This window comes from Ambystoma mexicanum, chromosome 13 (genome assembly GCF_040938575.1).
Source record: "Ambystoma mexicanum isolate Mex_15411 chromosome 13, UKY_AmexF1_1, whole genome shotgun sequence".
Lineage (NCBI taxonomy): Eukaryota > Metazoa > Chordata > Amphibia > Caudata > Ambystomatidae > Ambystoma > Ambystoma mexicanum.
Genome location: NC_090938.1, coordinates 509,666,095 through 509,693,314, shown reverse-complemented (window position 1 = coordinate 509,693,314; position 27,220 = coordinate 509,666,095). Strand labels below are relative to the sequence as shown.

Here is a 27,220-nt window from a genome sequence, read left to right as displayed (position 1 = left end):
GCCAGCCAGCGCTCCCCTAATGGCATTTTGAAAAACTTCCACTGCAGATGAAATGCCAAAACTCAGGCGTTTAAACTGATAGAGACCCTCGTGTGTGGTAAATGTCGTAATATATCTCGAATCTGGTTGGAGCTCTAGCTGGTGGTAGCCCGACCTCAGATCCAACTTCGAGAACACTCTGGCCCCTTGTAGTTCCCCAACAATGTCATTGAGCGTCGGTGTTATGTGCCTTTCTTGTTTAATGGCAGCGTTCGGGAGATGCATGTCCACACAGATGCGGACAGCACCTGGCTGCTTCGGCTTTGGCACCACTACAATGGGCGATACCCAGAGTGTCGGCCCCTCCACCCTCTCTATGATGTCCATTTCGACTAGTAGTTGAAGTTCCTTCTCCACTTGCTCCCTGAGATGGAACGGAATGCGTCGAGGTTTGAGGGCGGTACGCCGGATGGTATCATCAATGTGTAGACGCACTGGGGGAGCCTTCAACTTGCCCACTCCCTGAAAGATGCCAGAAAACTTGACCAGTAGTTGATCTATGTCCACCTGGTAAACCTCGAGAGCAAAGTGCACAATGTCCAACGCCTCCAACGCAGCCCAGCTGAGCAGTGAGTGTGGGCTGATGTCGGTGACAAAAAATCGGGCCTTGATGGTCTTGGTCCCCCTGGTAACGGGTGCCACAAACACCCCTTGAATGGGTAGCGGGGTGTCGCCCCCAAAAGTGAAAATCTTTGCCTTTGACTTGTCCAACGGTAGCGGCCCCGGGATTGCCTTGTAGTGGTCGGTTGCAAGCACACAAACAGAGGCCCCTGTGTCTATCAGTACCTGTGTGGGAGCACCTTGAATGTCTACAACACACGTAGGCTGCCTCCTTTTCCGTACTCCTGTCACAAGATTCGAAATTAAGAAGATTTATACTTCCTCTTCCTCTTCTTCTGCGATGTTGAGTCTTTGAGCATCTTGTTCCAATGTCGCCGGCCCTCGGTGTGTGGTTACCGGTGCAGCAGCGCGACACATCCTGGCATAGTGACCAGGACCGTTGCACCTACCGCAGACCCTTGATTTGGCGGGACAGTCATCGGAGTGAGGCAGATCATACCCACAGTACTGGCAAACAGTCGCAGATCCATGCGCTGGAGCCGCCTCCTGGCGTTTCTGGCCCCAGCAAGCTTTCGACGAAGCTTGCTTCCCCACTGCAAACGCCTCTTCAGACTTGCCAGGGCGTACGGCTGCGTCCATCTTTGCATCCCTCATCTCAGCCAACTCATATACTCTGCCGCTGTCTAATATTTGAGTTAGAGTCATCCCTGGCTCCCGCAGTATCTGTCTGCGTAGCTTTCCCGAACTGCAACCTTGGATCACTTGGTTGCGGACCATAACCTCTTCATTGTCCCACCTGCAGGTGGCAGCCATCTGCTGCAGACGTGCGCAGAACTGGTCAAGGGATTCCTCCTCACGCTGGTTCTCGCCACAAAAGAGAAATCTGTCGAAGTCCACATTAGATAACGTAATAAAATAGTTCTTAAGAGCCGTTTTAACAGCTCCATACGTCACCACTTTCTGCTTTAGAGACTCATAAATGCGGAGAACGTCCATCCCTGCTGAGTAGAGCAGTGTCGCTCTTTTTGCGTCATCATTGGTCTCTCCGGTTGCTGTGAAATACATGTCAAATTTTTTTATCCACAGTAACCATTTTGGGCCCAATTTTGAAGGTGGGCCCGAAGTGTCAAATTCCTGCATTGGCAGTAACGAACCATGTTGTCTGCGCACCCCCATCTGCGCTGCAGGTGCTTCTCCATCACTGCCCGCCATCTTCACAGGTCGCACAGGCACCTCAGAACGGGGTTGGAGGCCACAAACCTGACTTAGACAGATGTTGACATACCTGGCTGTATGAGCTGTGGTGATTCAGTGCTGTGGTGATGATCCTCCCAGGCACCTGGCTGGCACTCAGCACTTAGATGACCATCCTGTCACCAAGAACCTCTGGTCACAGGTTTCACTGCAGTCCTCCTGGGCTGGAGAACTGCAGAAGTTCAAAAAATTGGGTAATTGGTTATCCCTTAGCACGCGGGAAGCGCACGAGTGCCCTCGCGGGCCGCTACTGCCTTACGCGCTGAAAATAACATGGCCGCCATCGCTCGCGTCGGGTTCGGGATGCGCAATGAAGAAAATGCTGGTGATTGACACACTCGCGCGTGTCAAACTGCTCCCTCCGTTGGATCCCATCCTCGGCGCCAATGTGATGGGCGAGCCCGTGCCTCGGGCCGCCCTGTACTCGCACACACACGCACACAATCACTGAGTCAGGACACACATGTCTGTGCTTTCCAGGGTCCCGGCGGCAACTGCCACACGGACCGTCTTTGTGAATATTCTTTGTCCTTTGACCTTAATCCAGCGACATAGCCTGTATGGCTAGCCTGCAAGGCACCCACGTATATGTGTGCTCACCCTATTCCAGTGTTTGTGGTATTGAGCCGAGAGAACTATGGGAACTGTGAGAGGGAGAGAGTCTTTTGGGGGTTTTCTCTTTTGAAGCCCGCTCTTGAAACTCCCTCGTATTTATATTCATACTTGCTGTGCTTTCTTGGAAATAATAAAAACTATAGATTGACCACCTTTGAAAGAGTTAAAGACCATGTAGTCTCCAGAGGAATTGTGCGCTGAGCATTTACCCCGATTCCCCTTTGTACTCGCACAGAGCCACCTCAGGAAAACGGAAAGGGTATTTGTTCCTCTTTTCCATTTCTTGAGTACAGCTGGTGAAAATCGTGAGTGTGGCCTGTGGGTGCAATCGAGAGTGACTGGGCCTAGAGCCTTTGAGCTCCCTACAAATTCCAGTAAACCTAAATAACATCCCACAAGGACGACAACAAACAGAAATCAAACCAAAATTGGTATAAATGTTTATTTGAGACCGGTTCTATGCTGGTATTAAAATCGGCATCTTTTTGATCATAGTCCATGCTGTCTGCTAGCTAGCAGTACTTTTCCTGGTATTTAAAGAGTGACTGTGTGCCAAGTGCCTTTGAGCTCTCTTTATTCTTAATATACGGGATAATTGTTCTGATTGTTTTGGAAAATACTCATTTACAGTACTCTTTGGGTGAAGTAGAGACTGACTGTTGGCCTTGTGCCTTTGAGCTCTGAAAAAGTCATTCATTTTCAGGAAATCATTGGTTTTATGAGAGGTAGAGAGTGACTATTGGCCCTCTGCCTTTGAGCTCTCAAGAAAGTAATTAATTTTCATTATACAAATTGTTTTTTGAGAAGTAGAGAGTGACTGCCGCACTTGTGCCTTTGAGCTCTCCATAAGTAGTTCACGCTAGTGGGACTATCATAGACGATGTCCCACTGCAATAACTTGAAATAAAAATCAAAGGGCTTCTAGTAAAGGGCTGGTGTGAACACAGAAATTGACGACCAAACAGGGGCGAATTAGATCACAAGATGAGCATGAAGTGTCTGTACCATTGCAAGAATGTCTTCCGTCAGTTGGCTCGTTTACTACTGACACTGATGTGATAGAAGACGCATTGGTACAGACAATTCATAATGATTTGGGTCTGAAAAAAGAGCAGATACAGTTTCCAAAATCTAGAAAAGGCAGTAGAACCCCCCCCCCCCATGCCTCCTTGCTGTTAAAACAATCTAATGCAGTGACTGTAACACCTGCGGCAGGCCGAAAGATCACAGATTTGTATCCACAGGCAGGCTTTAGCGCTGAGGTTAGACAATCCTATCCATTAAGGGTTTGTTGCACTGAAAGTGCTGAAAACCTGACAGACATCAGCATTCTGGAAGGGGTGGTGTAAGGAAGGCATGGTATCAACAGTAGACACAGACACAATAGATGCACTTTTTGAAAACCTTTATTTTGTACTTTATTGGGGTTGGTGAAATTCCTAACTGGCCCTATCTCTAAAATGGGAGTAATCTCAACCATAAAACAAACAACAAATGGGTCCAAGTCAGTCTAGTCAAAGTAAAAGGGCCTATACTAAGAAAACCTAACCTTGCCCTTCTTCTCAAATAACATATGTGTAAAGGGAATACAAAAAGGAAAAATAGTGTCTTAAAAGAAATGTCAGAAGGGCTTAGGTAACAACTCCCTTCCCCACGTTCAGATGTATGAGGTCTCGAGAGTTTCTTAAAAAGGATAGGTGGATGGCACAGTTCTATCCGTCTTGCACACTGTGGCTTGCTGGTACAATTCAGCAGTTCAGGCGTAGGCTTCAAGCTTTTGACAGTCTTACCAATTCTTTAGGCGTTGTCTGCCATACCATAAATACACAGTTCTTCTCTTGGCTTTCACTTTGCCACTATTCAACACTAGCTTCCCTCTGCCGGGCTCGAGCCTGCCTCTCTTTTCACATTCAACTCTTCACTTCATCACAGTTCAGTACAGGCTTCCCTTCACCGGACTCGGGCTTGTCTTTCTCTTTGTGTGGGTTCCCCTTCCCCGTTCTGTCCTTCACACTTAACTTTCGCTTTACCACAGTTCAGTACAGGCTTCGCTCCGCTGGTTCAAGCCTGTCTTTCTCTTTGTGGGGGTCCCATTCCCCACGTTTTAGCCATCTCTTCAGTTTTATTTGAAACATTTTGGAAAGATTTAAATTGATAGTTTTAGAAAATATTCACATTTATTTAGGGAAACAATTTAAATGATCGTTTTGGTGATTTTGTATTGACTGGTTTTAAAGAAATGTGTATGTGTTCTATTAATCTTTTTTTTACATTTGTACTATTTTAGTAATGTTGATGTTCTTAATTCATGATTTATCAAATAATTATTTTATTGTCTATATGTATTAAATGTCATGTGAAATGCCAGGGGTTGGCCATGAAACAACAGCAAAACAAAAAAACAGTAAAAAAAAGAAGTGCATCTGGAAGCTAGTCATGGGTTTAAATGCTGCATTGGCCGCTTGAATGCTGAAGCAACAGGCATTGTGATACTGAAATATAATGCAATATGTTATTACATTAAGAGTAGTGAGGTTATTGGCTTACTATAAATGAACAGTAATGTCACTGCTAGACTGTAACAAGAATGTTAAATACAAGCTTTTATGTTGATAGTGAAAGCTTACATTTATTCATCATTTAACATGAACCCATGAATTCTTTCGTTTACGTTCAACAGGTATTTAGATATGCAACACAATCTAGAATCTCTATGTTTTCCTCTTTTGCTAGACCTCTTTTTCTGTTTCAATTTCTATTGTGGATTTATTTTCTTCCTCCTTTGTTTTAGGCAACATGCAAAGACACTGTGGTTTGACCGCATGAAATACGTGCATATGGAATTCTGCGTGGAAGAGAGCACAGATGTGAAGGTTGATATTGAAGACGATCGCATGGTGTTCAGGCAAGTTCATCTCTAAAGCATGCGCATTGGATGTCGGCAGACGATACATGTTACACATGCAATGGCAAATCCTACAGGTATTGCTCTGCAGAGGACCTCAGTCACAGCACAGAGAGAGGGAACATATCCAACCAACACCGCCATGGACAGTCCATGGGGGGCAGCACATGTGCATGCACATCCTAACACACACTCACACGCTTGTCCATTGACGGTGCAGCTTGGTTCATCAACACCTTCACAAACCTACAAACTACTGTAACGGAAGCATGGTATCAAAAGCAAGACAGGCACAAAAGATACGCTTGGAAAATCTTTATTGTTCTCGGAAAAGGGGTTGGAACAATGCCTAACTTGCCCTACTCTACTGTGATAACTATGACAATAGCATGAGGATAGTGCCTGCGCATGCAAGCAAAACAGGTAATTGCAATAACCTGAATCAGATGCACGGCTTGTGGAATGTCAAGATTCCCCTACTGACCCCGAGATCCCTCTCCACCGCTGTGGTCACGGAGAGAGAGAACCGAGTCCCCAGGGAAACCCTCTGGGGAAGAAAACCCTGATGGAGCGTTGTCTTCGTCACAGGTTGGATTCGCGAAAGGCCGAGACGTCTTGTGGTCTCTTCTTTGCCTGGTGCTGTTTTATCCCGTGGCTACTCTGAAGATTGTAGAAAGAGGAGAGGGGTTACTAACTTTCTGGGAATGGAAAAGAAAGAAACAGGTAAGCAAGGGAGAATTACCCTGAGGCAAGTGTGGCACCTCTGTCTCTGGCAGCAGACCTTGTTCTCTGTGTCCGGAACCAGGAAGGGAATTTCCAGGTCTAGGAGGGTAAAGGACCAAGATGTAAATACATAGTACCAAAGCTGGTATTGCCAGGAATGCTAAGAATGTGAAAGAAACCTACCTCGGTGCTGCTGAGTGAAGTGCAGAGAAACTGCAGGGAAATGGAGACGGAGGGATCAACTGTTCGCTGTGTTCGGGAGACAGATGGCTGCAGCCGCACTGGATTGGAGGGATGTTGGATGACTGAGATGGCTGGTGAGATGAGACAGACAAGACCATGAGACACCAGGAAATTATACCGAAAGGGAAGAAAAGCGGGTGGTCTGAAACATACCGCTCCTAGGCAACACCCACGCTTCTCAATGCGACCTGGAAATTCAAGTGAAAGCTTGAGCCGGGTCTTGGGCAGCGTCGGGCTACAGGGGAAGACAGTGATCAGCGGACAAAGCAAAGACAGTATAACATATACAAATGCCAGGGAGTTCCTAGAGTCTACTCACAAGCGTCTGACTATGGGAGTAGCGACGTGCTGCTGCTGAAGTCCAGCTCGCAGATATGCAGCTCTGGCATGCACAGTGGGCGGAGCTAGCTGAAGAAGCATCACTGAGGCTGCAATGTGTTCCAGAGACTGTGGCGCCATCTTGAGGGAACTTGAAATCACCATTGCTATGCTTCACCACCGCCGCCACAGGGACCAATTCCACCTGCGGTGCATGACACCTACGTCTAGGATGGGAGCATGCTTGACCATCAAATAATAAATAAAACAGTCCTAGTGAAGTCTGTCAAAACAAGATGGCCTATACTAACAAAACCTAATGCCATCCCTTACTCCAATGTAACAAAATGTGTGTGGGAAAAATGTGCATCTAAAAGGAATAATGTGTAAATCTATAAAAAAAATCAATGTGGCTGAGTCAGCTCTCCTACCCACGTTGAATAAGACAGGGAAAGGCGGCACCCGTAGACAGGATGACACACTCTGGCTCAGGTTCTTCAAAATTAAATGCAGTTCAAAACGTGGAACGAGGTCTGCCTGGCTTTCTACTCTAAAGTCTTTCTTTCCAGCTTCAACATATAGTTCAACAAAAGGTTCACACTGGTACCCCTTAGTCGGGCTCGGACCGTCTCAAAACACAAAGTTCACGGCGGTTTCCCTCAGTCGGGCTCAGACCGTTTCAAAATACAAAGTTCAGATAGGTCTTTCTCTGTTGGGCTCGGGCCTTTTAAAGCACAAAAGTTCATGTTGGTCCCCCTCTCTCGGGCTCAGACCTCTTCAAACAATGTTCAACAAGACTTCTTACAAGGGGGCTCCCTTCCCCAAGCTTATTAGACTTGGGGTCTCCCTCAGTCGGGCTCAGACCATTTCAGATGTCGAAGACTTTCGAATGTGCATGGCTTGCTTTACAGACCTCTGCAGGACCACTTCGACTAACTGTTAATTTGTTTTCTCGTTACAAACAGCGCACCTTTCACAGAGACTTTCGAGTGGGCTACTTCCTTTCACTGGACCACTCCGTTACTCAGTACCGCTGATTTCACAGCTATATTTTTACTTCAAAGTTCATTGTTAGAACTCACCACCAGGTAACAAGGCCGGTAGGAGCACGATAGCAGAAGACACCGGAGTCGCTGAAGAATTCTCCCCACAATTGTAACCCTCTGCTGTGTAAGGCTACAGACAGAAGGATCAAATAGTTGGAAGAGGAGACACATACACCCGATGGCACCAACTGGGAGCAATAGAGAAAATACCAAGATCAGTACTGTTGTAATCTTGTATAAACGAAAGGAACAGAATACCAACTACACCAACCTGAACGGTGGTACTCTGCGTTGATATTGCAGAAGCGTAGTGAAGATTTCCTCAGTAGCCCGGGATTCCTAAGCCAATCAATACAAGAACAAAACAAGAGTCTAATGAGGAATCTATGCGAGAGGGAGTGCTAGAGTTTAATACATGAAAGGAGAAATGGTTCTTATCATTCAGTGTTTCGTAGTTTGTTGGTGGTCCCAGTTTTAAGGATCCAGGTCCAAGGTCCCAGGTCCTATCCCGACGGCACGAGGACGCCTAGAAGTTCCAACAATCCAATGTCCAAAGGCTACCCCGACTGCACGAGGATGCCTAGAACAAGAAGAGTCTCTAGTCTCTGAGATTCAACGCAGTGGAGTTTGAGGAGTTCCCCTTCGAACTATTCCGAGAGTCCAGACAGAAGCGTAGTGAAGATTTCCTCAGTAGCCCAGGGATTCCTAAGCCAATCAATACAAGAACAAAACAAGAGTCTAATGAGGAATCTATGCGAGAGGGAGTGCTAGAGTACTAATACATGAAAGGAGAAATGGTTCTTACCATTCAGTGTTTCGTAGTTTGTCGGTGGTCCCAGTTTTAAGGATCCAGATCCAAGGTCCCAGGTCCTATCCCGACGGCACGAGGACGCCTAGAACAAGGAGAGTCTCTAGTCTCTGAGATTCAACGCAGTGGAGTTTGAGGAGTTCCCCTTCGAACTATTCCGAGAATCCAGACAGGTAGGTCTTTCTACAGACAAGATGGTGGCAGGGTCAGGCAGATGAACAAACTTCTTAGGGTAGATGGGTATTGTCATGTGCAGGCAGTAGAAAGCCAAATTGCAAGGCAGAGGCAGTCCAGTATGCAGAACAGGTTGGCAACGTGCAGGCTATGTAAGGCAGAATCACAAAGCAGAGGCAGTCCAGTATGCAGAGCGGGTTGGCCACGTGCAGGCTAAGTAAAGCAGAATAACAAAGCAGAGGCAGTCCAGTATGCAGAGCGGGAAGTTCAGTAAGCAAGACAAACAGCAGCAAGGATGTAGTAAGGAAACGGGGTTCGACAGAAGCAGGTAGACAAAAGGCAAGGTCAAGGAGGAATTGAAAAAAGGCAAAACACAGGTCCAGAAAACGAGGATTCCAAGAAGTACGAGGCGGTTCCAAACTCTTAAATCAGAAGTGTTGTGCCGTAGTCTGGGGGCAGGCTTTATTCTGTGTGCGTCACGTGCCATAGTCACGTGTCGTGTTGACGGCAGCGTGTCTGCGCCAGAAGCATTCTCCTCGTTGCCAGGGCAACCGGTAACAAGCGAGAAACGGAGCTCGATGTTGCAGCCTAGCGTGACGTCCAAAGCGTGAAAAATTAAGTTCCAAGGATTTCTTTTTGGATGTCGGAGGTGCGGGCAAATTTCTTTCCACAGGTATTTTAAATCCAGACTGTGTAGAACCGTGATTCCTAACATTCATTCACAGGTCTGCCACTTCAATCTTTAACACACCGGTCGCTCAGGTTGCTTGCCAACTCACCGGCTGTGTGCGCTTCTTTCTTGGTTTTCTCCAGTGGTCCACCTCAGTCAGGCTTGGACCCCCTCCAAAATTCACAGATGGACCCCCTCCAAATTTTACAGATGGGTCTCCCTCAGTCGGGCTCGGACCCACTCTAAAAATTAAAAAAATAAATGTCTTTGGACTTCCATTCCCATAATCCTTCATTCTGATTTTGCTCCCACTTTGCTAGCTCCCCCTTTTGGCACTCTGGCGACTTTGGGAGATTGGATGACTGAGATGGCAGGGAGATGAGACAGACAAGACCATGAGACACCAGGAAATTATACCGAAAGGGAAGAAAAGCGGGTGGTCTGAAATGTACCGTTGCTAGGCAACACCCACGCTTTTCAACGCAACCTGGAAATGCAAGAGAAAGCTTGAGCGGGGACTTGTGCAGAATCGGGCTACAGGGGAAGACAGTGAGGACAAAGCAAAGACAGTATAACATATACAAATGCCAGGGATTTCAAGGGGATGCTTGATGAGGTCAGGGTCTCGCCATCTGCCCCTCAAAGGCTTGGGCTTGCCTGCTTTTCCAAGGGGAGGAGCTCTGGTGTGGGCACCACCAGGCAACCCCAGCTGCCCCTGGTTTGGCTCCCTGGAGGTACAGTTCCCTCTCCACACTGTAGCCTCCCCTGTACTCGTCCTTCTTCCTCAAGGCCTTCCAGGGTCTCTCCAGCTCGAATTTTCTCCCTCTGATTTCTGTGTACCATCCAGCATCCCCATGTCACTCAGAGTGGGCCTCTGTGCTCTGCCTTTTATAGTGAAGGGGAGGCTTAATAGGTTTCGGTGAGATCGATTGTCAAGGGAGGCTTGACCTTGCCTGTCTCTATTAGTGGCGCAGTCCAGTCTTAGCATGGGACAGTCTGTCGCTGTGGGAAAATTCGGTAGGATATTGTCAGAGTGGGGAAGGTAGATGTATGGTTGGGGGTACATGGGTTTTGGTTTCCCGTGAGGCTCTCACCTTCTTCCCGTTAGGGAAAAGTACTGGGGTAGGATGGGACTTGGTTTAACATATCCCATGTAGACTGACATGGTGTCGGGCAAGGGTGTGTCGGAAAGGGGGGAATATTGCATCTCTCCCGAGGGCATTCCTCCCACAGTCCCCAAGGACCCCTAGTCCAGGTGATCCTCCCGCACTGGGCCACCCCAAGGGTCTGGTTCTAAAGGTGATGGCCATTCCCTGGCCACCTGAACAAAAGATCCTCGGGGTCTATCCGTGAGAACACCCTCTGGTTTCTCACACTACCAAAGAGCAACCTGCCACAGCCCAAACTTAAACATGCAGCTCCTTAGATCTAAAAGTGCACACATGAAAAGTATAGATTTAGCAGATACTCCAGGTTCAAGAATGTTGCTGAAGATGCAGTGACACGCTGTCAGCAGCATAGTAAGCCTACTGTGCCCATAGAAAAATGCAAGCAGCCTCACAAAACATCTGACCTTCAACAGCAGGGCGAAATGGCTCTCCCGATCAATAGCTAAGATCCCATTGCTGATGCGAGGATGTTTTCTCTCCTACATTAACGGAAGAGCAATAGAGTAGATTGTCAGTCATAAAAATACTGTCACGCAGGTGGCAACAGTGCGCAGTATAAGAACCTATAACCTAATATTACATAATACATTCATTCCTGTTTTCTAGAACCACTCCTATTTCTGATGTAATGTACCACTTACAATTAAGACACTTCTTCAGTCTTGATAAAGAAAAAACAGTAAACGTGCATATGTGTAAATACACATGGTATCCAAGAATATAATGTTCTATAGTTTTTATTTGTTTTGTTGTCAGAAGCAGACAGCTAAGAAAAGCAAAGTGTACAGTAGTAGGTGTTGCACTTAAACACATAACTATGGTGACCCGATTTTAAAAATAAAAACCGGCACAGACCTTCAACATAAGAATAGGACTCTCATTTGAAAGGAACTACCTTAAGTACCCATCAGTATTGGGATAATGAGGTGCCGGGGGACTGGGGTTTGGATCCAGTCACTCCCCTGGAAATAAACTTTAAAGATATGATTGTGACTGTAAGCATGTTGAAAAGAAAGCAACTTTTGCTCTGATTACTATTTTAGGTCATGCTAATGAAGCCCTTACATAAAGTGCCTCATTACACGGAAGGTGGTAACCATGGCGCTATTAACGCCATGGTTGCCGCTGGTAATATACCGATCCCGCCATGGTGAATGGCGGAATTACTGCCCCATTCCAAGGTTGGCGGTGCCATAATTCCCCATTCACCATTGGCCCTTCCCCATTCCCATTTGAGCCCCCATAGGGCTCAATGGTAATATGGAAGGTGGCAATTACGGTACCGCAAATTGTGGTACCGTAATTGCCTCCAAGGTCCCTTTGCGGGTCCCGTCCTTAACGGCTGGTGAAACCAGCCGTTAAGGTGGGGACCAGCAAAGGGACCTCGTAGTAGGGCGGTAAGGGATTACTGGCACCGGTGCCCTTACCGGTACCCTTACCGGTGCCGGTAATCCCTTACCGCCATCCGTGTAATGAGGCCCATAGTCTCTATGGCTCGATCACTCAATGCACGTTCCTGCTACCCAAAGGTTGTGAGTTCGAGGCTGTCTCTGTACATCTTATTGTAAAATAGAAAAACTATTGGTTTATGTTCTATAAATTGTCTTTTACGTCACAACCGTGATTCTGCCAATGGTCGCCCTACCTTTTCACAAAACCAGGGTTAAATTAAAAAAGGGGGGAACAAAGGCCCTTATTTCCGGACACCTGGTCACGCTACACATACGCCCGGATTTACAATGCGTGTTATAATGGGGGGTTTCTATTGAAAAACACCTTTCTAAATCAGGCCAATTGAGTGTCTGCTCCGTGTTCAGGCTATCTAGGCGGATGTGTTTGCAATCTATCTATGAGGACTGATGTCGTGAACAAAATTCGGGGGTTCGGGCTAACTTCAAATGGTGGGGATAGGGCTACTACCTTCAGGGACTTTGCAGAAGCGCGTCAAACGTATAGGTGGGGGGGGGCGTTTTCTGCCAAAGAATGTCTGCAGACTAGTGTTAAGTTAGCAGCAATTGGTGCACTATAAACACATCAGGCCACTAACACTGCCTGCAAACATGTTAGGATTGAAGGAGAAAATGCACATTTCTCTTGGTACTCAAGTTAATGCTGTGGTTGGGATGTGGTGTGTGGTTGACTTTGTGGCTTTGTCAGCTGCTAGATATCGTGCATGTCCAGCTGCATTGAACCATAATCCCATTTAAGGTGGAGTGTCGCTCTGGGTGGGGGATAGGGGGTGGTTCTGGTGTCAGAAGGGATGCCCTGTGGAACCTGCTAGACATTGGGGTGCCCAAAGTTGTGCTATGTCATAGTGTAACGCAGGGGTGTTGCTAGGTCTGAAAAAGATCTGGGGCTAATCTTATGTTGGGACTGTCGGGACTCGGGGCTAACCAGCCTTTTGGTTGTAGTCCCTGAGATTCTATCCGGGGCTATAACCAAAAGACCGGGGGCTACAGTCTCCTCAGCCACCCACTAGCAACACCCCTGTGACATAGCATGACTCAGGCTAACATCCAATACTATAGCACAACAGGGCCAAGAGGTTGGAGAAAGACTATTTTGAATGTATCTGAACACATAAATGTGTACTACAAGTCCCAGAATGCAAACCAAGCACTCCCCCCCTCCCCCCCCCCCACATGCAAGTCGTGACATTCTGATTATGTAACTAGGAACTTCTGGTAATTAGCAATGTATTGTATTGTTTTACCTGTTTCACTCCTAATGTTTGTGCCCTTTGTGATTCTGTTTGATAATGTTTTTGACGCAAGCACAGAGTTCAGGTAATTACAGCTGTGTGGGGGCTTTCAGTTGAAAACGTCCCGTCCCGGTGGTTTCAGAAGCCTTAGATGTGTATGCAGATGGAGAGTGCTGCTGCTAATAGTGAAAAGTGTCACAGAAGCAATTGCCAGGCCTCTGTCAACAGCGAGCACGGCTTTGTCATCTGCGTCCTGTCCTGCTCAGGACAACCCTGCGGAGAAAGTGATCCCGCCAGGAAGGCGACAGTCACTCTCTCACACACACACGCACACGCACACACACAGCTCTCGGCGGTGAGCAGTCCACCATACACCACCACTCGTGAGTCTTTACTCTTCACTTCCCTGTCTCGCACGCCATTCATCTTCATCACACCTCTTCCTCATTACAATTGTACATGTTAGAAAATGCTCACACCTCATTCCTCCATGCTCCGCTCCACACCTCACTATACCTAATTAGTACTCATTCCTTCCCCTTGGTCCTCAGCTGTTATGCTCACACCTCATTCCTTAATGCCCCCCTTCATGCATCATTCCGAGGTGCTCTCAAACTGTGGTGATTTGGTGCCGCATACATGCCTATTAACAAAACACAACACTCTTCCTCTTTTGTCATCCTTCCTCTGCCGCAGTCATTATTTGTACTCACACTGTAAGGCTCATCTTCAGTCATCCATTCACTCATTCTTCCTCGTCCTCGGTCATCAGACCTCCTAATTTTTCAGACCTCACCTATGAGCTTCACTTGCTCTTGTTACCCCTCAGTCATCTCTCATCAGCCACCCCCCCCACCACTCCTCTGTCTCGGGGGTAGAGGGGGTGGAAGGTGGGAGGGAAAGACGGGAGGTGTTAAGACTACAGTAGACATGCGAGAGGCAGACAGGAGACACCAATACAACGAACTAGCGGCCAGCATCCCAGTCGCTAGTATTTCATATTAGACTGAAATTCCTCCCATGGGAACATTTTATTTTATGTGCTGCCTGGAAAGGACTGGATGATCAGCACACACCCAGCATGACTGACCTGCTTTCAGTCTTGAGTTTGATTTTCTGCACTTGTCATCGCTTTATTTCTCAAATTAAGTTTTAGTTGATTTATAAAGGAACTAGTCAGACAGTTCTAGGCTAAGCATATTTGATTTATTTATTTATTGTTTGCTCGTTAGGCGCTTATACAATAAGAGCATACTGTTTCAAAGCGCCCACAGGGCAGCTAGGAAAGGAGAGAGGGAAATACATTCAGCATTACAATATAATGTTCAAGAGCAGGGGGACGAACATACTATGCCTTGTGAGTAATTCAGAACGTGCAGTGCATGTACCGTGTATGTAGAGAGCAGCAGATGGTAATGTTTCATTTGTTTTCTTCTTTGTTTGATAAGCCTGCCCCACGCAGAGAGGGTATCGCTAGGAGTGTGCAGAAAACACAGATCCCCAAGTACAAGACAGAATGTTAAGTCAGGAGATCCTTCCACAATACTGCTCTGCTCTCCATCACTCTTGTTTTCTAGCAGTGTGCAGACAAGAAAGCAATGGAGTTTACTGATTAATGTTAACCAATGAGAGGGAAGGGGTGTGTAGAAAACTGGAAATCAGGAAGAATGGGGAGAAAGAGGGAGGGGCGATGAGGGAGAGTATGAATGATGACTGAGGGGTAAGGAATACAACTGATTACAAAAGAGAAGGAGGAATGAGTACTGAAGAAGTATGGTGATAACTGATGCATGCATTTTAAGAGAAACGACAGGGTAAAAGGAGGACAACTGATGACAGTGGAGTAGAAATGATGGGCGAGGAGTAGGAATGAGGAATGCGGATGATGTATTGGGAGGACAAATGATAATGTCCTAAAGTGCACAGTGTGTTACAAAAATGGAGGAGGGTTGAAGAAGTGGAATGATGCATTAGAAGGAGGAGTGAAATGTGAGATTCAGGTGTGAGGAGTGGAAGTTGTGGAAGAAAAATGTAGATACTGTGAAGACATCATGAAGAAGGACACAGGCAACAGATTCAGAATTCAAAACAAATTGCTTTAGTAACGTAAATGTCAGGATCGAAAAAGGGCTAACTTGCCCTATGCTAAGATGGGATTTCCCTACCTAAATACAACTAAGGAAAGTCTGAGTCAAAGAGTTCAACGGAAGAATCTGTCTGCTTCCAAAGCCTATGCTTGCCCTCACAACTTATCTATACAATGTGTAGGGATGTCAGCAACCAAAAGAAACAGTGTCCAACACAAAGTTCAGAGCTCTTCCCACCGGGCAGCTTCCTTTCAACTCCCTTCCCCAAGTATGAAACAGTTTTAGCAAAAGTCTCAAAGTTACCTCCCTTGAACTTAGAATAATGTAGTGTTCCCCAGTACTCGGGGTTCCCTTCCCCAAGTTCCAAATAACACAAATCAAAATACCAAAGAAATCGTTCCAGCCTTAGGGTTCCCTTCCCCAAGACTTAAATTCACCAACACCAAAATAGTATTTTGTCTCTGTAAAAGTCTTTGCCACTCATGAGCCTTTTCTTTATAGTGTGAACGGATTGGATATAAATTGTGATGACATTCAACCGGCTTCGAAGTCTTAAAAAAGGAAATTCTTTGTAACATGCAGGTTTTGACTTCACTTGCTAAGATGTCATTCAGTTCGGTATTAAAAAAATGTAGAATTATACTCGTTACGGTTTTGTTCAGTTTTAGGATTCACTGGACATGGGTTGCGCTTATAACACTTCTTCCCTTTTTACCCATAGTGTACGTTCGGTGTGCATTAGGTGAGGGTTGTACTCAAACACATTTGTTATTCAGCCCACTGTGCAACACTTCATCTTAATTGTTCATTAAGCGCGAGTTGCATCACAACACATTCGTTGTTCAGCCAGTGGTATAATATTTCTTTATTGTTTCCAAATGGAATGTCCAATGCTCTGATACTTTCTAGAAGGTGTCATCCCTCACACGTGACCACTCCAATATAATATTTTTCTCTCGCAAAGTTAATACTTCTTTATTTACATCAGAATGGAATACCCAATGTTCGGAGACCTTCGAAAATGTTTCATACGCGACCACTCAGATACATTGTATTCCTTTTGGGAAGTTTAAACACTTGTATACCGGGTTTCTTCTTTGCTAGAAACTCACTAGTTGTGTTTAAGGACCTCCCAGCAGTGCGGTTCGCTCGGTTCTCGGCTTTCCAGATCAGGGTCCGAATTCCTGCCCCTCAGGCACTCCTGTGTCACCTTCTGAACACAGGGGATCAAGCACTTCCAATTCAATGGAAAGGGACAGCCTCTCCGCACTGCTCCCTTCCCAGCACCTGATCTGCTCCACATGGCTTCAGCTCGCACACTGCACTTCCGCAGGTAATTTCCCTTGGCAGATCACAGCGTCTCAGCGTGTCTCTTCACCACGGTTCCCTGCTGCTTTTCTTGGCCTCTCTGCTGCTTCGACTCCACCTCTGCTTCCAACTTCCTCCTCCCACCTTGAATTGGACTCCTTTTATACACCTGCAGCCCTCTGACAGGCTACAGGTGCGAAAGTTCAATTAGCCCTGCATGGCCACAATTAAAGGGAAATGCCTGACCCTTACAGCTCTCAGCAGCCATCTTCCTCGTCCCAGTAAAAGAGTGGTAAAAGAGCATAGTTTTCAATGCTCTTGGTTGGCTCTTCTTCATCCCAGTAATGCCATCTGTCATGTGTGAAAGAATAAGAGCAACAGACTCATAACAGCTCATTAAGGTTGGGGAAGGGTTGGGCTGACTGTCAATAGGGAAAGGGGGATACCCTGTCTCATCCAAGGGCACCCCACTCCCAGTCCACAAGGACACTCCACCCAGGTGATCCTCCTTCACTACTCCGCCCCCACGGTCAGTATCCAATAGCAATGGCCTTTTCCTGGCCACCTGCACAGAGGATCCATGGGGGTTTAGGAGTGAGAATACCCTCAGGTTTCTTACATACTATGGACTAAGGTGATTCACAGGGAAACCGGGAAAGGAAGTCTAATTTACCTTGCTCTCTGTTTTTTCGGTATTCAACTGTGGAGCAACAAGTTTGACGTTCCAAGACATCCCGCATATTCTTTAAGTTTGATACTCTTTGTTGGGATATTGGGTTCATTTTCCAAAGAATTGATACTTTCTTCTCCACTAGCTGTTCTTTTAAACCTGGTAGGTTCCAGTTTTAGTTGGCGATGTCGCCTAACTATAGGAGTCTTAAATCTTACTTGGGACACTTGTGAAACTCATTGATCAAAGTGGGGTAAATTAGATCCCAGGACTAATTGGGTTGGCAAGTTGGGAATTACAGCCACAGTAAGATTAATTTTTCTACCCAGCATGCTGACATGGATTCAGGTTTGTGGTCAGTCTTCAATATGGCTGTGCACTCAACCCACTTTTATTTAACCTATTCTCCTCCATTTCCGGGGAAGTAAGTCAGTTTGTAGGGCACACCTTTTACTCGCACTATCTAGTTGGGCCCAAAGGATTCTCCCTTGTAATGTGGCAAGGACCCAGTAAGTGGTTTTAACCCCAGTATATAAAAAGGGTTGGTGTCCTCTTCTGTTTTTACTTTTCTTCCCCTTACTATCAGGTTTCTTTTTCTCTCCTGTTAGCATATCGTGTGACTGGGTATATAAGATGTTATTATATGATAATTCAACCTTTTCCTCCCTATCTAACCTGTCCCAATTGGGGTTATCTTTCAATGAGAAGATGGTGGAATCAATTTTATTTAAGGGGCAATGTGATGCCATGTGACCAACCTCCCTGCAAGAGTCACATGGTTTTGATTCGGGATTGTAAAGTGGTGGTTGTTCCAGATCTGATGAATAACACTCTACGGTTGTTGGCATTTCGTCCCAAGAGGCCTCTAGTTTGCTTCCCAAAGGTAATGGGGATTTATAGATTGGCATCTCTCTGGCATCTTTCTCTCGGCCTCCATTAACTCCTCTTCTAAATTCTCAGGACAGGACTCCCTGATATGGCCCCAATCACCACAGAGAGATCTGATTAATCAAAGGGGACAGTAGGAAGCCTAAGGAGCAATTCACGCGATGTATGCTTCAGTAAGGAATCAGATGTCATGTTGTCCAGTAAGGTCTCCTGATCTTCTGTTTGTCCTTTTGGGACTAAGGGGACAGCAACGGGTTCTGGTGAAAGAGGTGGTAAATCAGAGGGTATTTAGATCTGAGATTCAAGTTCCATATCTGTTTTCTATGACAGAGTGAAGGAGATAATAGTGAAGTTGTAATCACCCTAATGTTCACTCTTCGCTCTTTGGGCCTATTGCTGGACTGCAGCACTATTTAATATATATCAAATAAACACATTAATCATTTCTTAACTTTCTTTTTCTCATCTGCAGTTGCAAAAATGAAGATGGCGTTGAAATGTACAATGAAATCATTCTCTATGACTTAGTGCAGCCAAAGGTAAGACGTGACCCCTGAACTAGCCCTGTTTTCTGCATTTACTGCGATATTGATAATTGGGCCAATTTCCCCAAAAGGCTGTAATGTCGCCAGGCAAGCTCACTGTTTTCTTTAAGCCAGTGAGCCTCCCAGTCTTTCAGTTTTTGCACGCAGAACTGTGTGCAAACACAACTTGCTAGATTCCTTACAGACAAGCTAGAGCTTCTTGGTGCCTTGGATATGTAAGTTGATTGCAGTCTTCAAGAAAACTTCCCTTTTTTATTAAAATGATGGTCTGTGAACTGGCTACTGGCTACTGGACATTACGAGTTGGGCAATGCAGCACAATGGAATACTGGAAATTATGTGAGGGATTTGGACCCTTCCATCAGCGGGCCTGTACAATCATAAATAACTTTTTGGGAGAGAGAACCAAATTTTGGAATGCTTCATGCAAATGCCTTTGGTAACGTGACATGACGTCCGAACACCTGAGCATGCATCTGTCTCTGAACCCAGTCCTACATTATTTTGCAGGATTCCCGGGAACGGCGCTCCGATAGATCCATCACCTGCTTCCTGAGGAAACGAAAGGAGAAGGTGCCTTGGCCTCGGCTTACGAAAGATCCAAATAAGGTAGGCTGCCACTAGCGCATTCAACACCTCTCCGGCTCGAGCACAAGGGGCAGAACACACATGCCCATGTCTTGGAACAGAAAGAAAACATCACCCTGTGCTCATCCTTTTCTTAATGTGAACATTTGTTGTTCTTATGTAACTTTTTAACTGGAGTTTACAAATAAGGGAGTGAGTACATGGCCAGTGGTGTATAAGTGAACACATTTCTTCCAAAGGGGGCTTTTGGAAGGGCTCCCTTCTGTTGAATTATTTGTTAAAAAGTGTGCCGAATATTGTATAGTTTAGAGACAGAATTGGGTTGAAAGATGAAGGCTATTAAGCAATATGTGTACTTTGCTACCTCAACAGAATTCCACAAGACATGTCTGCTCTGTTAAAAGAGATGATTTTCGCTTCTAAGTGACCAGCATTACTTACTGACCCCCAAGCTTATTCAAAATAATTTCCCACGCTTCACACTGAACATGTCTAGACCCAGCATTGAATTAATCTCAACAATGCCACAATCACATCAAAGTGGACATCTTCAAAAGTGAAGTGTAATGCAATAGATTCTTATCCAGCAATTCCTAACCCACCAACACCCATTGTCATGAACCACCGATTTCAGCACTTCTGGACTTTGTGGTCCATGATGCACCGCGGCATGAGGTCAGTGATTCTTCCAACATGGCCGACAGTCCTGAAACACTGCGCTCTAGCCCTTGCGCGCAACACTCTGCTTCCTAGAAAACAGGCACGCCTCCGCGGCTCTGTGCGTCTCAACGCAACTGCTTGGAGTTGTTAGGTGTGTGTTTCGAGTCTGTGTACCATACTGTCTCCAGTTCCTTGCCCCTTTTTCTTCCTTCCTGGAACCCTCTCCTCATTCCTGCATTCTTCCCGCTAGCCCATTTCCCCTCATTCCGGATCCTGTCTTGTGCTCGGTGCCGCGGTCTCCCGGGCACTCTCCGAGCATAGGACCCCTGCCCCTCTGGATCTGTTGCTAAACATTCCTGGATACTGAACGCTATCCGGCTTAAGGCAACCGGCTACCTCACGCTGGAACCGAAGACTCGCGCTCCAACCTGTACAAGTCTCGAACAGTGAGGAAGAAGGAAAGCTCTCCCAAGAAGAAGAATTAACTACAGAGGTTAAAAACCTCAAGGCCGAAAATGCAGCATTAAAACAGCTTGTCTTGTCCCGGGATTCCGTGGTCAAAGAAAGCACCCTGGTAGGTGGTCAGGTGGACAAATATGATGGATCTTCCAAATCCCTGCGTTCCTTCCTTGATTCCTGCCTAGTGCACTTCACTTTCAAACCCTACTATTTCTCCACGCCACAAGCTAAGGTTGGATTCATGATATCTCACCTCACGGGCAATGCCTTAACATGGGCGACTCCCCTAGTCAATTCGGGAGACTCACTCTTGGATGATTACGATGGGTTTCTGGAAGCCCTTAAGGCCATGTTTGATCGACTGGAACTTGTCTACAGTGCACAAGAAAGACTTCTTGAATTCCAGCAAGGGGTTCAGGATATGCTTACTTACATGACCCGCTAGTTAAAGAAGCCGATTGGTCTGAAGAAGCCAGTTTCACTCTATTCCGAAGAGGATTGAATGATGAAGTAAAGGACGAGCTAGCCAGAGTAGCCCGTCCGAGTTCCTTCCAGGCCCTGATGGACCTTTCCTTACAGATAGACTTCCGAATTCCGGAGAGAAAGGCAGAGAAAACAAAGACGAAGACAACATCCCCAAGAACAACCGTAGAATACCCTTGTCCCAAAGAAGCATCCGCTCCAAGTTCCTCAGATCCATAACCTATGCAATTGGGTGCCTTCTGTGGACCAATTTCTCTGCAAGAAAGGATCTGTAGGATCAATACCGGACTTTGTATGTACTGTGCCTCTGATAAGCATCTTGTGAGAGAATGACCAATAGCGCCACCCCAACGTTCGGGAAACACCAGCTCCCGATCCTAAGCGGAGCACAGCTTCTGGAGAAAGATGCCTGCTCCGCATCCATTCCTTCCTTGAATACTCCAGGACAGAACACCTTAGTGATTCTCCAGACATTTTTGTCATTTACTGAGAAAGAATCCTTCCCCATCCTGGCTCTAGTGGACTGCGGCGCCAGGGGTATTTTCATAGACCACGACTCAGCTGTCAGTCACAACATTCCTTGAGAACCCAAAGAAGTAATACAACCTGTTGAAGGAATTGATGGCAGACCATTGTCTTCCGGACCCATTACTCACCAAACCAAGGAACTACTACTCTTGATAAACAACCATCAGGAAAGGCTCCGATTTGACATCATAAAGGCCGCTCACTACCCCATGGTTCTAGGCATGCCCTGGTTTCAGAAACACAATCCTTACATCAACTGGGCATCCGGATCCCTATTTCTAGGTTCTGAATTTTGTATGTCCCATTGCATGTCTCAAAACACATTGCAAAACCCTCCTGTGAACTCCCAGAATCACAATCATCCTTGAGTGTATCCAACATTATCCAAGTACCTGAGATCTATCAAACGTACTCAGATGTGCTTTCAACAGCCATTGTTCGGGCTCTTCCACCCCACAGACCTGAGGATTGCGCCATTGACACAGATGCTTCAGCAGTGATTCCATTCGGGAGAATGTTCATATTATCTGAACCCGAAAAAAGGGCCCTACGAGAATACCTGGATACCAACCTGGCAAATGGGACTATCCGTCCTTCAAAATCTCCAGCCGGTGCTTCCCTACACTAAAGAACTTCGGCCCTGTTTGGACTACCGTGGTCTCAACCAATATACTCTCAAAGATTGTTATCTGCTACCACTCATTTCTGACATCCTGGAGGCAGTTCGGGGTGCTGTCATCTTCACTAAACTCAATTTTAGGGGTGCTTATCATCTCATTTGAATAAAGGAAGGCAATGAATGGAAGACAGCCTTCAGAACTCACTTTGGCCACTTTGAATATCTGGTAATGCCCTTCCGACTCGCCAATGCCCCTGCGGTCTTTCAACGGTTCATGGATAGAGTTTTCTCTGATATGCTGTTCCTTTTTGTCATTGTGTACCTGGATGATATACTGATTTATTCCAATGACCCCCAGATCCATCAAGAACATGTAAAGGCAGTCTTACAATGTCTAAGTGAACACAAACTCCTGGCCAAACCAGAAAAATGTCTCTTCCATGTCCAAACTGTTCATTATCTTGGATTTGTGCTGCGCTCCAAAGGAATTGGAATGGATCCTGCCAAGGTCGACTCCATACTTTCTTGGCCAGCACCCACCACTGTAAAACAGATTTAATCCTTCCTGGGACTTGCAAATGTCTACAGAAAATTCATTCCTACATTTTCTGACATAGTGCATCCCATAGTAGCACTCCTAAAGAAGGATACACCATTTAAATGGTCTACTGCTCAAGAGACGGCCTTTCAGCAACTGAAACAAAAATGTACACAAGGTCCAATCCTGGCCCAACCCGACATAGATCGGGCCTTTTTGGTGGAAACAGACGGATCTGACTACGCCATTGCTGCGGTCTTAAAACAAGAATTCGAAGACAAGATGGAACATCCTATTGCCTACCTAACCCGCACCTTTACTCCCAGCGAGAGCCACTATTCCATCCTGGAGAAGGAGTTATTGGCCATCCAACAAGCCTTTACCGACTGGAGTCATCTACTCTTGGGTGCTAATCATCCAGTGAAATTACGAACAGATCATTGAAACTTGTAAGTCCTACAGTCTCTGGAATGCAGAAACAGTCGTCAAGCCCATTGGGCCTTCTTTTTTGCCCAGTATCAATTCCATATTCATCACTTTCCTGGAACTAATAACATTATTGCAGATGCCTTATCCTGGCGTCCTGACTACGAGTCTGTCGAAGCTCGGGCCTTTCTGAAGATGTTCCCTAATACTGTGTTTGTGGCACAAGCAAATTCCCTCCTGGAAGACGTCCGAGCCAGAACACCTTCTGCCGATGTCTGGAAGGATTACATCAGGAGTAATCAATGGAACTTAGTAATGAAAGATGTTTATTTCTTCAAGGACAAACGACTGGCAATACCCACACAAAAGCTGAGAGATAGACTCATGAATCTCTGCCATGCCACCTTCCATTCGGGACATCGTGGCATCACTACCACTCGCCACCTCATTCAAAGACAATTCTGGTGGCCGAAGATGATTGCTGACGTAAGAACTTACATCCAATCTTGCGAAGTGTGCAATCAGAACAAACATGATAACAGAAAACCTGCAGGTCTCCTAAATCAACCTGCATTACCAACACGCCCTTGGGAAATCATCGCTACAGACTTCATCGTGGAATTACCCCCTTCCAGATGATATACAACCATAATGGTTACCATCGATCTGTTTACCGATATGGCTCACTTCACACCTTTGTTCAAACTACCATCCTCGCTTGAATTGGCTGGAATATTCCTAAAACACATATTTAGGCTTCATGATTACCTTCCAAGATCATCTCTGACAGAGGACCTCACTATATATCCCAGTTCTGGAAACAACTATGCAAAATATTAGGCATCCAGCGTGCATTATCTTCGGGATATCATCCTCAGACCAATGGGGCAACAGAACTGTTTTGCAACCAAGGCCCAGGATGATTGGTCGCTTTTGATTCCCGTAGCTGAATTCACTTACAACAATTCTGACCATTCGGCCATCAAGACAAGTCCATTCTTTTGCAGTCAAGGATTTCATCCTTCGGTTCTACCATCTGTCCTACCATATCCTACCCCGGTTCCCGCAGTTGATTCCTGGATTGAAACACTGGTAAACGTACATAGGGACGCGAAGGAACACCTGGAGAAAACCCGGATAGAAGTCAAACGGTATGCAGATACCAAGCGGTGACCTAGCCCTTCATATGAAGTCGGGGATAAGGTTTGGCTATCCTCAAAACTTCTTCCTCGACATTTACGGCCTAATAAACTGGCTCCCAAGTATTATGGACATTTTTCCATTAAGGAAATCATTAATCCAGTGGCTTTTCGGCTCCAGTTTCCAGAATCCTGGAAGAGGATACATCCGGTCTTCCACACTTCTTTATTGAAACCGTATGTACAGTCCACCAGAACTATTCCTAGACCTAACCCTGTGCTCATCAATGACCAAATTGAGTTTGAGGTCTCCAGGATATGTGATTCCAGATACAGACGGGGCCAGCTCCAATATTTGGTGGAATGGAAAGGATACCCCCCAGCGAGCGCACCTGGGAACCAGTCTCAAACATGAATGCCCCCCCCCTTCTAATACAAAGGTTTCATCGAATCCACCCAGGCAAACCTGGTGGTTCTGGGTTTAGGAGGAGGCATGCTGTCATGAACCACCGATTTTGGCTCTTCTGGACTTCGTGGTCCAAGATGCACCGCGGCATGAGGTCAGTGATTCTTCCAACATGGCCGACAGCCCAGAAACGCTGTGCTCTAGCCCTTGCGCGCAACACTCTGCTTCCTAGAAAACAGGCACGCCCCCGTGGCTCTGCGCGTCTCAACGCAACTGCTTGGAGTTGTTAGGCGTGTGTTTTGAATCCGTGTACCGTACTGTCTCAAGTTCCTTGCCCCTTTTTCTTCCTTACTGGAACCCTCTCCTGATACCGGCATTCTTCCCGCTAGCCCATTTCCCCTCATTCCGGATCCCGTCTTGTGATTGGTGCCGCGATCTCTCGGGCACTCTCCGAGCATAGGACGCCTGCCCCTCCTCCTTCCTGGATCCGTTGCTAAACATTCCTGGATAATGAACGCTATCTGGCTTAAGGCAGCCGGCTACCTCACGCTGGAACCCGGAGACTCACGCTCCAACCTGTACAAGTCTCGAACAGTGAGGAAGAAGGAAAGCGCTCCCAAGAAGACCACAAGCAAGGAAAAACAGGTGAGAAAGAAAGAAGCTTGTGACACCCATCACAAATGGAGACCTTTGTCACTGCCTGTAAATGATCTCATAAACCTGCCCTCTAAAGTAGCAATTCCTGCCAGCCTTAAGCATGCCTATGCTTGACAAAGCCACACTCAACCTAGGCAACACCAAAAACTAAAGACAGTCTCACAGGCCCACCTGAGAGCCTGGAAAAACAGCATTTTCACCAACTCGACAGTAACACTGATAAGCACAGGTGTCTCAGCCCATTTCAGTCTGGATTTTTCCCAGAATTCGATACTGAAAAAGCCCTTCCAAAAATCTAGAACAATGCCCTTGAAGCTGCCGAGGAGAGCAATCCATGCCTGGTTTTAATTCTATGTCGCTGCAAAGCTGCAGGGTGGGTTCTGTAGACCATGAGATGCTTCTTTTGCTTCTTCTCTTTCTGACTTTAACAACTTTATCTTGCCCCTTCCCCTTCTACTACCGTAGGTGTTTAGTGGAGCCTACAAGGCTCACCCTTGTCCCTACTCCTCTTCAGGAAACAAGCCCCCCCTTATTGAAGAAGATTAGTTACCATGATCTTTTCTACCACACAAAATAGATGGACAGCTAACCCTTTCATGAACCGCTGATGGGGAATACTAACACCAGGCCATAGAAAACTGTCCATCTTCAATAGAGTCAAGGATGCCTTGGAATCTTTTCAGACTTGATAAATCCAAAACCTTACTACTGTTACTCCCCTCCAAACACACCAGCTATCTCTAAGGTATCCAAACCATGACGCCCACCCAGGGTGAATTAATCGCAGCCAGCACCAAAGCAGAAAGCCTAGCAATTACTCTTAACTCATTAATGGCTCTTAATGACAATAGATTGAATGTGTGGTCCAGAACCCCTACAATAGTTTGAAGCTCCAATGAACGTAGACAGAGCTCTGTCCACGGCCACCAGAAATTCTGCATTATGTGCTGCGTATACACAATCGGGATGTGCAAATATGTGCGTGGTTCTACGGAGCAGGAACTCCACAGACAGAGGCATTTAAAGTTTACCAGAAACTGTCAATGTCCCTTAAACGTATCCTGGCAGGAGAAGATGATTAACTTGGAAGTAATCTGTGTTTATCGTCTCCTCTTAGGCCCCAAGCCCTTTTGTTGAGTAAATGGTGATTTGCACTCAGCACCTATAACACTCCCACAGTCTCCTTAGGAATAAAAAGGAAGACCTTCTTCTGCACGCAAGTAACCACAATATCAAGCCATTTGCGCAAACACTCACACACATACGCACACACCAAGAAATAGATCCATACATGCAGACACACACACACACACACATACACACACACACACACACACTCACTCCTCAATACACACACACTGCAATACACACACATGGATTCTGAAAGTATTCATTAGATGTGCAGTCACTTCTCAGGGCATCTCTCCCGCCCACTATGTATTGCTGAAAGATGTGTAAACTATTTTTGTACTTGCTCTGTGACAAATGATACCAGACAATTGCTCACACGTCGGTATACCAGAGAGGAAGCGCTTGGCTATGTTACTATCCCCTCTGTAGAACCACATATAAATTACCTTTGGATGCATCCCCCCAAGGTGGCATTGACTCCCAGAGCATCCACTATCTGCCTTTAGGGCATAGAAAGACTTGAAACTGCAAGACTCCTTTTGGGAGAGACGGAATCCTCATATGTTCTCGCTGTGTGCAGGAACATGCATTTCAATGCCACCCACACATCACCTGTCCTCCTCTTTCCTTCTACAAACCATTGAAATTTGGTACCTGGGGTCATATTGGTTCAATTGAAGCGAACCAGGACTACACCATCAGAATGCACTGATCTGTTAACTGGAAGCCAATGAAACCCAGTGCCCTGGTTGCAGGCTGTCCTCTGGTTGGTTATACTATCTTAGAATCACTGGTTCCAGATAGTGCAGGATGTGATTGATTTGCAAATATATATTTCTGTTAGCGCTTACTTTATCAGTGA

The 27,220-nt window shown here is 46.2% G+C and overlaps 1 protein-coding gene across 1 annotated transcript in view; it reads left to right on the top strand.

Moving 5' to 3' along the window:
• The window catches only part of AARSD1 (alanyl-tRNA synthetase domain containing 1), a 441,451-nt gene that overhangs the window by 47,372 nt on the left and 366,859 nt on the right, over window positions 1-27,220 (top strand). The window contains exons 2-4 of the mRNA XM_069634186.1: window positions 5,261-5,374; window positions 18,652-18,718; window positions 19,235-19,333. Of these exons, the coding sequence (XP_069490287.1) occupies window positions 5,261-5,374; window positions 18,652-18,718; window positions 19,235-19,333 (280 nt within the window). The remainder of the gene's footprint in view (window positions 1-5,260; window positions 5,375-18,651; window positions 18,719-19,234; window positions 19,334-27,220) is intronic.